The sequence below is a fragment of the Moschus berezovskii genome, chromosome 5, assembly GCF_049115385.1.
Source record: "Moschus berezovskii isolate FMDL1 chromosome 5, NW_MosBer_1.0, whole genome shotgun sequence".
Lineage (NCBI taxonomy): Eukaryota > Metazoa > Chordata > Mammalia > Artiodactyla > Moschidae > Moschus > Moschus berezovskii.
The window spans coordinates 104,441,481-104,453,987 of NC_142464.1; the positions used below are offsets into that span (position 1 = coordinate 104,441,481).

Below are 12,507 nucleotides of genomic sequence, written 5' to 3' on the forward strand. Positions count from 1 at the left end.
ACGAAGGAGGAGGACTTCAAAGCTAATATGATAATACAAGCACTCTGGAGACTTCAACAGTGACATGTTTTGTTTGTATGTGATTATCAGACGTTTTCTTCGTCCTCTGTCTTGCTCTAAGATGATCAACTCTGCAAACTCTTCATTCAAGCATTCAAAGCCTTCCTACCAATTTGCTCCTTAGTCAGATTCCTTTTTTCTGTGCTCCTTCCTGGGCTTCTCACGCTGTCAATCGATGTGCAGCTTTTTCCTGCACAGAAACCAATCTTTCTCTGCCTCCACATCTTGGAATATGCCACCCCTTTTGCTTCTTTATTTGTGCTGATCCATGTTCCCTTTCACAATTTGACATATATATGTATTTCTAATAAATACAAAACCCCAACTTTGATAGTTAATTCCATGTGGCCCTTCAAACCTCTATTTACCTTTCTCTTTCCGGGAAAGCACGAGTAGTGAGTTGTTTTGCTATTTTTATCTCTAAGACTTTGCCCAGTCCACTTAGATTCATTCTGTTTCCATATTACAAATAACGCTAGTGCTACTTTCCTGGTGGATTTGTAGTCATGATTAAACAAGATAATGCATATAAAGCATGCATTTAGAACAGGGCTGGCACATGATAAAGTTTTAATAGATATTATCATAGTAAATCAAATATATATTTTCTAAGCCTTTCCTTGTGCTCAGTTCATTCAGAATAATGAGGCGACATTTACAGCACTCTCTAGATAATCCAGAATACTGAGATCTCTGTCTCTTATCAGGTAGAATGTCTTAAGTCACATGGAATTTTTCCTCAGTCTTGAGCTATTTGAATTTTCATGTCTTTTTAGGCATTAGATGATGTCAAAGTGTTGGTGGTTTTTAATTTTAGCACAGATACTAGTTAAAGATGTAATCTATTGTTGGCACTTGGGACAGTGCCCAGCATGCAGGGTATATTCAATAACTGGTATTATTATTATTAATGTCATTGTTGTATTATGAGTGTCCAGGGTTTCTTTCTCCTTTCTGTTCTCCTAAATCAAGATTACATTGTATTTAAAAATAATTTCCAAAGTGCCTTTTAAAATGTAGTAATTAATTAAAAGACAAGTTACTGATATCCTAGAGATTATTGTTTCCATCACTTAAAATCAGAACATTCATGACATTCTAATTTTGAGAGGGCCTTTTTAAAGTAAGAAAGCTAACTCAAGGTGAAGTATCTTAACAGATGTTTTCATTAAAAGTTCTTTTTGCATTTCTGTGGAAAGCTTCAAAATTAAGTCAGTAAGTACTTAGAGAGCAACTACCACAGGCTCAAGTGTTGTACTATGTGTTAATTCCCAAGGATGATTTGTAGAACATTAAAATCCAAAAATGGATTCTGAAAAATTTTGCCAGCTGCCAGGCTGGATTACTTTAAATCCATGTTTTCAAAATGTAAAACTCTGTTCTAAAGGAAAAGTCTTTAGTAAAACCTTTGCTTTCTAAATTTCAGATATTTTACCCTTTAAAAGAAGGCAGCTTCCACAGGCCAAGGTCTTTGTGTGTTTACTGAAACTTAAATGAAAAAAAAGTTAAAACAAGAGCCTGGGGCCAAAAGAAATCTTCAAAGATATTTTCGTTCAGTTAGTTTCCTTTGGGAAATTCATAAATTCTTTCTCATATCCAAATATTAACAATCACTTAAAAATAGGTGACCCAGTGGTAAAGAATCCTCCTGCCAATACAGGAGATGTAAGAGACGTGGGTTCGATCCCTAGGTCGGGAAGATCCCCTGGAGACGGGAATAGCACCCCACTCCAGTATTCTTGCCCGGGAAATCCCATGGACAGAGGAGCCTGGCAAAGCTACAGTCCATGGGGTCTCGAAAAAGAGTCGGACTGAGTCAGCAACTAAACAACAACAATAATAATTTGAAAATGTTATTAATGTTTCTTTTGTTAATGGATTTATTCACAAGTCCATTTCCAGAAATTTCTGTTTTGAGACACTGCAAAAATGGACCTTCAGTTATCAGAGAACTAACCTTGGTAATTTGGTCCCTAGCAGCATTGTTTTAGAATGAAACTAGAAGCTCTGATCTGTAGTATTTCGTCTACACATCCTGGGGGGAGTTTCACCCTTTTAAATTTTGGATTGCAATTGCCTCTCTTCCAAGGCTACTCATTTTTACCGAAGTCCGAGTCTATTGAAGTCTTGAGGCCGGAACTTGGGGAGGTTAATTTGAGACGGCGTTCCTAGGAGTGAGGCGGGAACCTGAAACCGTAACCAGACACGGGGGTGGGATTAACGCCCCAAACTCCGCACCGGTTTCTAACTGATTGGAAGGGACGAAGTGGGTGGAATCTTCTGACCCTGCCCCCGGGCCTCCGTAGCTAGGGACGCTCGGGTCAAGGCAACCGCGATGGATCAGGACGAAGCGTCGACCACCGTGGACAATATAGTCACGCAGTTTAACACCTACGAAGATTTCCTGGACTCGCAGATCACGACCCTGGACTTGTACTACCTGGAGGTAAGGGCGGCCTGGGCGCCAGTAGGGGGGCCACCGCCTTTGCGTTCCCTGGGTCCGCGCACGATCCTGAGCCCCCGGGGCGTGGGGTGTTCGCCCCCTGGCGGGGAAGCTGGGGGACTGCAGGCGCGGCAGTTTCCCGACCGCGGCTCCAAAGCCACGGCGGTGGAGTGCTGACGTGTCCGTGTCCTTAGCCCCCAGCGCCCTCCACTACCTGGGTCCGCGCGGCATCCCGGCCCCTTGTGTCCGTGACGCCGCGCAGACCCGTGCGCACGCGCGCCACACGCGCCGCGGAAGCTCGGTGGTCTGCCCGGCGCCGCCCTCGCAGCCTCCTGGACGCTCCGCTTCCAAAGTCCTGCCTCTCCGAGCTGAGGGGCTGGATTTGGAGACCCGCGGAGACCCTTCCGGGGGCTGCAGTTCAGGTCTGACACCCTGTTTCTCTTTGCCAGTTTGTACCAAAGAACAGAAGGCAGTATCCTTCCAGGTGTCTGTCTGGTGTTCTACTGGGCATTTGGTTCCCTGAACTGTCACCCCCAGCTAGTTGGTTAATTACAGGTACACGTTACAGCTCCCTCTAACTGCAGGCATAAGCTGACTCCTGTTTATCGAGTTGATGGAGCACAACTATTGTTGACAGTAAAAAAAAAAAAAAAAAAGCCTGCAGCACAGCAAAATCGGACGTAATTGGGATTGGCTACAGCTGTGGTGTTGGAGAAGACTCTTGAGAGTCCCTTATACTGCAAGGAGATTCAACCAGTCCATTCTAGAGGAGATCAATCCTGGATGTTCATTGGAGGGACTGATGCTAAAGCTGAAGCTGCAGTACTTTGGCCACCTCATGCGACGAGTTGACTCACTGGAAAAGACTCTGATGCTGGGAAAGGTTAGGGGCGGGAGGAGAAGGGGACGACGGAGAATGAGATGGCTGGATGGCATCACCGACTCTGTGGACATGAGTTTGAGTGAACTCCGGGAGTTGGTGATGGACAGGGAGGCCTGGTGTGCTGTGATTCATGGGGTCGCGGAGAGTCGGACACGACTGAGCGACTGAACTGAACTGAACTGAACTGAACAGCCCTCCGCTGGCTTTTTAAAGATGTTGGGGATGGGTGGGGAGCAAGTGGGGTCTGGGAGGAGGGCAGAAGGATAAAGTGCTTGGCCTCCTGGAGGAGAATCAGGATGAGCGGTGGAGAGGGGAGGAAATAATGGGCTGCGGGTCCTGAGTAGCAGGATATGGACCGAACGTCCCTGTAGCCCTAATACAGTCCCCAGACCAGGCCGACTAAATGGACACTGACTTGGAAATTCTGCTGTTTTGGAGCCAGACCCCACAACCCCAAGTTGCCCCATATTTAGGCCAGAGAGAGCAAGCACTGCTATATGGGTCCACTCCACATCTGAGTCTGAGAAGGCTCTGTATCCTGCAGTGAACTCCAAGAATACTTATTTACCACAACAGGAATTCTGTCTTTTAGTGGATTGAAATTTTTGGACTTGGAGTCCAAAATGATCGTATTAAGTTAGATTTTACTTCAGTGGGAATTCCAAGGTCTGAAAAGTGCTTCTCCAAAACACATCCCTGTGCTACATAGGAACATAATTTTTTAATACAATATATTTGACATGTACACAATGCTTTCATTTATTTGTTTATCCTTGGCTGCACTGGATCTTTGTTGCTGCACTCTAGCTTTCTCTAGCTGTGGTTCCTGGGCTTCTCATTGCTGTTCCTGGGCTTCTCATTGCCATGGCTTTTCTTGTTGTGGGACCACAGGCTCTAGGCGTGAAGGCTTCAGTGGTTGCTGCACAGGCGCTCAGTAGTTGTGGCTTGTGGTCCCTGCAGCTTCAGTTCAGTTCAGTTCAGTCGCTCAGTCATGTCCGACTCTTTGCGACCCCATGGACTGCAGCACGCTAGGCTTCCCTGTTTATCACCAACTCCTGGAGCTTGCTCAGACTCATGTCCACAGAGTTGGTGATGCCATCCAACCATCTCAGCCTCTGTCATCCCCTTCTCCTCCCGCCTTCAGTCTTTCTCAGCATCAGGGTCTTTTCCAATGAGTCAGTTCTTCACATCAGGTGGCCAAAGTATTGAAGCTTCAGCTTCAGCATCAGTCCTTCCAATGAATATTCAGGACTGATTTCCTTTAGAATTGACTGGCTTGATTTCCTTGCAGTCCAGGGGACTCTCAAGAGTCTTCTCCAACACCACAGTTCAAAAGCATCAATTCTTCAGTGCTCAACTTTCTTTATAGTCCAACTCTCACATCCATACACGACTGCTAGAAAAACCATAGCCTTGACCAGATGGACCTTTATCAGCAAAGTATTGTCTCTGCTTTTTAATATGCTATTTGGGTTGGTCATAACTTTCCTTCCAAGGAGTAAGTGTCTTTTAATTTCATGGCTGCAGTCACCATTTGCAGTGATTTTGGAGCCCCCCCAAAATAGAGTCTCTCATTGTTTCCCCATCTATTTGCCATGAAGTGATGGGACCAGATGCCATGATCTTAGTTTTTTGAATGTTGAGTTGTAAGCCAACTTTTTCACTCTCCTTTTTCACTTTCATCAGATGGCTCTTCAGTTCTTCTTCACTTTCTGCCATGAGGGTGGTGTCATCTGCATGTCTGTTCAGTTCAGTTCAGTCTCTCAGCCGTGTCTGACTCTTTGTGACCCCATGAATTACAGCACGCCAGGCCTCCCTGTCCAGCACCAACTCCCAGAGTTCACTCAAACTCACCTCCATCGAGTCAGTGATGCCATCCAGCCATCTCATTCTCTGTCGTCCCCTTCTCTTCCTGCCCTCAATCCCTCCCAGCATCAGAGTCTTTTCCAGTGAGTCAACTCATCGCATGAGGTGGCCAAAGTATTGGAGTTTCAGCTTTAGCATCTGTCCCTCCAGTGAACACCCAGGATTGATCTCCTTTAGAATGAACTGGTTGGATCTCCTTGCAGTCCAAGGGACTCTCAAGAGTCTTCTCCAATACCACAGTTCAAAAGCATCAATTCTTCGGCGATCAGCTTTCTCAACAGTCCAACTCTCACATCCATACATGATCACTGGAAAAACCATAGCCTTGACTAGACGGACCTTGTTTGGCAAAGTAATGTCTCTGCTTTTTAATATGCTATCTAGGTTGGTCATAACTTTCCTTCCAGGGAGTAAGCGTCTTTTAATTTCATGGCTGCGGTCAGCATCCTCAGTGATTTTGGAGCCCAAAAAAATAAAGTCTGACACTGTTTCCACTGTTTCCCCATCTATTTCCCATGAAGTGATGGGATCAGATGACGTGATCTTAGTTTTCTGAATGTTGAGCTTCATGCCAACTTTTTCACTCTCCTCTTTCACTTTCATCAAGAGGCTTTTTAGTTCCTCTTAGCTTTCTGCCATCGGAGAAGGCAATGGCAAGCCACTCCAGTACTCTTGCCTAGAAAATCCCATGGATGGAGGAACCTGGTAGGCTGCAGTCTGTGGGGTCGCTAAGGGTCGGACACAACTGAGCAACTTCACTTTCACTTTCACACATTGGAGAGGCAAATGGCAGCCCGCTCCGGTGTTCTTGCCTGGAGAATCCCAGGGACGGGGGAGCCAGGTGGGCTTCTGTCTATGGGGTTACACAGAGTCGGACACGACTGAAGTGACTTAGCAGAAGCAGCAGCACTTTCTGCCATACGGGTGGTGTCATCTGCATGTCTGAGGTTATTGATATTTTTCCCAGCAGTCTTGATTCCAGCTTGTGCTTCATCCAGCCCAGCATTTTGCATGATGTACTCTGCATATAGGTTAAATAAGCAGGGTGACAATATACAGTCTTTTCATACTCCTTTCCCAGTTTGTAACCAGTCCATTGTTCAAACTACTGCACAATTGCTCTCATCTCACATGCTGGCAAATTAATGCTCAAAATTCTCCAAGCCAGGCTTCAATAGTACATGAATCGTGAACTTCCAGATGTTCAAGCTGGTTTTAGAAAAGGCAGAGGAACCAGAGATCAAATTGCCAACATCCTTTGGATCATTGAAAAAGCTAGAGAGTTCCAGAAAAACATCTACTTCTGCTTTATTGACTATGCCAAAGCCTTTGACTGTGTGGATCACAACAAACTGTGGAAAATTCTTAAGGAGATGGGGATACCAGATGACCTGACCTGCCTCCCAGAGCTTTCAGGCTGCAATAGTTGTGGCACATGGGCTCAGTAGTTTCAGCTGGGGGGCTCTAGATCACTGGCTCAGCAGTTGTGGCTCATGGGGTTAGTTGCTCTGAGGCATGTGGAATCTTCCCAGTCAGGGAATGAACCTGTGTCCCCTGCATTGGTAGGTGGATTCTTACCCATTGTTCCACTAGGGAAGTCCAGGAACATAATTTTAAGGAAGTAGAAACATCTCACTTTAGTCCTATCTTTTCCATGAACAAATTTTGTGACCTTGGGCAGAAAATTTGGTCTTTCTGGAATTATGTGTTAAAAAAAGCCAGGTGGTATTTCCAACATATTTTCTGACTTCAAAATCAAGCTTTTAATATTTTATACAGATAATATAAAATTAAAATCATGAGGGTTCAGTTTTATGCCTTGCAATGGAAGTCACTGAAATAAATGAGGGTCAAAAGGTAGTGGTGCCAAACAATGTTTCAATCTAAATTTTTGAATATCTAAATAAACAATAATGAAATATAGACAATAAATATCCCAAAAGGATATAATTATCTTTGTAGCACATGTGTACAATTGCCAAGCTTAAGCTTAATATTGTTAAGAAAGGTTTCAATTTTTTTTAAGGCAGAGTTTTTCATATGCATTAAATGAAACTTGTTGACGTTGATTAGGAGTGAGAAATTAATACTTTGTGTTATATCAATCATAATTTCAAAGGTCTCCAAAATGGAAAATGATGACTATGTTTGGAGGAAAGGTAAATAAATTTACTTTTAAATTTGATATTAGTTAAGCCATTTGTTGTCAGCCAACTTCTTTCATTGGCCACTTTAGTGCTGGCATAATAGGTACGTGGAGGAAGACGGAGGCTACACATGGGCCCAGTAGCGTGGGTGCCCTCTTGCAAAGGCTGAATATCCAACTCAAATGACAGGCATTTGACTGTCAGCAACCAAGCTGAATACCTACAATATAGCACTGTTTCTCAAGGGAACCAACCAACTACTTGGTGGCAAATTGACCACATTGGGCCCCTTCAACTTTGGAAAGGCCAACAATTCAATCTGATAGGAACAGATACATTTGGTAGTAGTTGGTTTGCCTCTTCTGGCTATAGTCATATGTTTGCTCCACTGTCTAGTGGCCTATGGAGTATTTTTTTCTCTTGGAAAAAAGCTTTTAAATATCATGAAACTATATCAGATGTTTTCCCCTTTCATGATGGAGGTGGTCATGTGTAACTAACCTGCTAAGCTTTGGGCTTTTCATTTTCTTTTCCCATAGCTTTGAACACACTTAGAAGCAACCAATGCCATTATCTTTCTTATTGCCACTAAATTATACTCTGGCAGAAAACACTTGGTTACCCAAAGTCCTGACTTCATTGCAGGTCTGTAAAGTTGATAAATTAAAACTTGGCCTCTGCACTTCACTGGCTACAGCACAATCTTTTCTACTGTAAAGAGGGCTTGTGATACCTTTAATAAGGTCAGAGAACCGATTCTAGGTAACCTAGAACCATTCAATCTGTCCTTTAAATTTCCATTCCTCTGGAATCATTGCCAATAGCCAACTGTGACTCATTCAGGGTTCACTAAGAGAAGCAGAACATGCGTGCGTGCACACACACACACACACACACGTAGATGCAAATATGTATGTGTCATGTATGTTGACTATTTTATAGAGATTTTCCCCTACACTGTTATGAGAACTGTTTAAATGGTTGATGAGGGGCTGTTTTTTTAGTGTCTGGAACCTGAAGTCATTAGGACAGACAGCCAGGAAGTAAAGTTACATGAGAAGTGGGGGAAACAGGGGAAATGGACCTGTAAAAGTGCACTAGAATTCATAAGGACAAACTGGAACTTGGATCAGGCTCTCACCTTTTCTACAGTTCCAACTTTGATGGTAGGAGGAGATCTGCAGAAGAAACTAATATCTTTAGTCACAGAGATAAACATACTCATACACCTACCCCAGGAGTCGGAGGAAGTAAAGAAGATCCTGTATGAGCTAGAACAATATGGTTGCTCTTCTTCTATCATCCAAATCTATTGCAAATGTCTCTTGTGGTCCAACCTACTCTGTAACTAACTAAGGAAGGAAAGTTATGGAAACAAAGCTCTAACTTAGCTAAGTTGCCAGAATACAGATTCACTGAGTCTGCCACATTTTACTTTTCACAAGGAGAATGAATTAAAGTCTAACGTATATAATTAAAAATTTATAAAAAGAAAAGCATGTAATTTTCTTAAATCATTTATAGGATTTGTATAGCCCTGACATCAATCCATAAAATGATAGCACAAAATGGAAAGCTAAAGACTAATTTTACTTACTGAGTGAGAAATGAATCTAGGAATATAATAAGAAACGATAGATCAGAGATTGCTAAATACTACTCTTAAGTAGTATGGTTTATCATACAATTGCAAAGATGGACTCAGACAGGAAGATTGCACTTCTCATCCGAAATAATACAAGCCATAGTACAATGGGATAACATTCCCTAAAGTGCTGAAAGGTTAAAAAGTCAACCTGTAACACTAATCCAGCAAAAATGTCTTTCAAAAATTAAGTGAAATAACTGAAGAAATCAAAGAGAAAACAACAAGTTCCTGAAAAAGATAAAAGAGAAGACCAACAATCCAAAATCTAGGGGATGAAAGCAAAAGCAGTTCTAAGAGGGAAGTGTATAACGAAAGAAGCTTTTTAGGAAACAAGAAAAATCTCAAATAAGCAACCTAAACTTGCACCTAAAGGAACTAGAAAAAGACAAACAAAACCTGAACTGAGTAGAAACAAAGAAACCATAAAGATCAGAGCAAAAAATAAGTGAATAGAGACTAGAAAAACAATAGAAAAGATCAATGAACTTAAGTTATTTCTTTGAAAGATAAATAAAATTGATAAACTTTTATCCAGTCTTATCAAGTAAAAAAGAGAGAAGGCCCAAACAAATAAAATAAAAAATAAAAAAGGAAATGTTATAATTGATACCACAGAAATACAAAGGATTGTTTAAGAGACTATTATGAACAACTGTATGACAATAAAATGGACAACCCTGTAGAAATGGACAAATTACTAGAAATGTACACTCTCTCAAGACTGAACCAGGAAGAAATAGAAAATATGAACAGACCAATTACCAGTAATGAAATTGAATCAGTAATAAACTAACTCTCAGCAAACAAAGTCCAGGAGCAGATAGCTTCTCAGGTGAGTTCTACCAAGCATTTGGAGAAGAGTTAACTCCTATTCCTTTCAATACTTCAAAAAATTAAAGCAGAAGTAATGCTTCCAAACTTATTCTGCAAAGCCAACATCACCCAGATACCAAAACTGGACAAAGATATCACACACAAAAAAGAAAATTATAGATCAATATCCTCAAAAATCCTCAACAAAATGTTAGCAAACTGAATTCAATAATACATTAAAAGGATCATACACCATGGTCAAATGGGATTTATTCTAGAGATACAAGGATGCTCAATATTTACTAATCAGTCAAAGTGGCTTAATATTCACTAATCAAATTTCATTAATATGATGTTATTAACAAATTGCTGAATGAAAATGATATGATCATTTCAATAGATGTAGTAAAATGCTTTTGACAGTATTCAGTATCCATTTCTGATAAAGACTCTCAACAAAGTGGGTATAAAGGAAACATACATCAAAATAATAAAGGCTATATATGACAAACCCACAGCTGTCATCATCAGCTCAGTTCAGTTCAGTTCAGTTGCTCAGTCATGTCCGACTCTCCGCGACCCCATGAATCACAGCACGCCAGACCTCCCTGTCCATCACCAACAGTAAAAAGCTAAAAGCATTTTATCTAAGGTCAAGAATAAGAGAAGGATGCCCACACTTGCCACACTTTTTTCAACATAGTATTGTAAATCCTAGTCATAGTGATTAGAGAAGAAAAAGAAATAAAAAGAATACAAATTAGAGAGGAAGAAGTAAAACCACCACTCTTTGCAGGTGATATGATACTATACATAATAAATCCTAAGTGTTAGTCACTCAGTCGTGTCCAGCTCTTTGCGACCCCATGGACTGTAGCTTTCCAGGCTCCCCTGTGCATGGAATTATCTAGGCAAGAAAACTGGAGTGGGTTGCCATTTCCTTCTCCAGGGAATCTTCCCAATGCAAGGATCTAACCTAGGTCTTCTGCATTGTAGGCAGATTCTTTACTGTTTGAGCCACCGAAGAAGCATTGCAGGTGGATTCTTTATCATCTGAGCTACCAGGGAAGCCCCAGTAAATCCTCAGACACCATCAAAAAATTATGAGAACTCATCATAAGATTTAGTAAAGTAGAAGTATACAAAACTAATATGCAGAAACCTGTTGCTTTTCCATATGCTATCAGTGAGCTTTCTGAAAGGGAAACTGAAAAAACAATCCTGTTTGTAACTGAATCAAACAGAACAGAATACTTAAGAATGAATTTAACTAAGAAGATAGATTACCTGCACTTGGAAAACCGTAAGACACTGATGAAGGAAACTAAAGACAACACAAACAGATGGAAAGATATACAGTGCTCATTGATTGGAGGAATTAATATTGTTAAAGTGACTCTACTACCCAAGACAATCTACAGATTCAATGCAATCCCTATTAAAATACCAGTGGGATTTTTCATAGAACTGGCACAAATTCTAAAATTTTATGGAAACACAGGAGACGTCAAATATCCAAAGCAATCTTAATATAGAAAGAACTGGATTTAAAATTATACTGCAAGGCTATGGTAATCAAAATAACATAGTATTGGCACAAAAGCAGATACAGGTCAATAGAACAGAAGAGTGAGCCCAGAAATGAACCCAGACTTTAGTGGGCAATTAATCTATGACAAAGAAGACAAGAATATACAATGGGAAAAGACAGCCTCTTCAACAAATGCTTTTGGGAAAACTGGACAGCTGTGTGCAAAAAGGCCAAACTGGAGTACTTTCTTATACTATGTACAAAAATAAATTCAAAATGGATTAAAGACTTAAATGCAAGACTTGAAACCATGAAACTTCTAGAGGAAAGCATAGCCTGTACATTCTTTTACATTGGTCTGGGAAATACATTTTTGGATATATCTGCCCAGGCAAGGAAAACAAAAACAAAAATAGACAAATAGTACTACATCACATTAAAAGGATTTTGCATAGCAAAAGAAACTATCAACAAAAGGCCACTTAGTAAATGGGAGAAGATATTTGCAGATGATACATTGGAGAAGGGGTAAATACCCAAAATGTACAAAGAACTCAAATAATTCTACATCAGAAAAACCCAAACAAGATGATTAAAGAAATGACAGATAATCAGAATAGACATTTTTCCACAGAAGGTGAAGAAATGGCCAGCAGATGTATGACAAGTTGCTCAGTGTTACTAGTCATCGGTTCCCTTCAATTCAGTCGCTCAGTCGTGTCCGACTCTTTACGACCCCAGGAACCACAGCACACCAGGCCTCCCTGTCTATCACCAACTCTCGGAGTTTACCCACACTCATGTCCATTGAGTCGGTGATGCCATCCAACCATCTCATCCTTTGTCATCCTATTCTCCTCCTGCCCTCAATCTTTCCCAGCATCAGGGTCTTTTCAAATGAGTCAGCTATTCACATCAGGTGGCCAAAGTATTGAAGTTTCAGCTTCAGTATCGGTCCTTCCAATGAATATTCAGGACTGATCTCCTTTAGAATGGACTGGTTGGATCTCCTTGCAGTCCAAGGGCCTCTCAAGAGTCTTCTCCAACACCACAGTTCAAAAGCTCATCAATTCTTCTGCGCTCAGCTTTCTTTATAGTGCAACTCTCACATCCATA

The 12,507-nt window shown here is 41.3% G+C and overlaps 1 protein-coding gene across 1 annotated transcript in view; it reads left to right on the top strand.

Annotated features, from left to right (window-relative positions):
* The first annotated feature begins 2,381 nt into the window (after positions 1-2,381).
* Positions 2,382-12,507, top strand: part of CFAP299 (cilia and flagella associated protein 299) — a 724,858-nt gene continuing 714,732 nt past the window's right edge. The window contains exon 1 of the mRNA XM_088836097.1: positions 2,382-2,506. Within this exon, the coding sequence (XP_088692223.1) occupies positions 2,396-2,506 (111 nt within the window). The 5' untranslated portion in view covers positions 2,382-2,395. The remainder of the gene's footprint in view (positions 2,507-12,507) is intronic.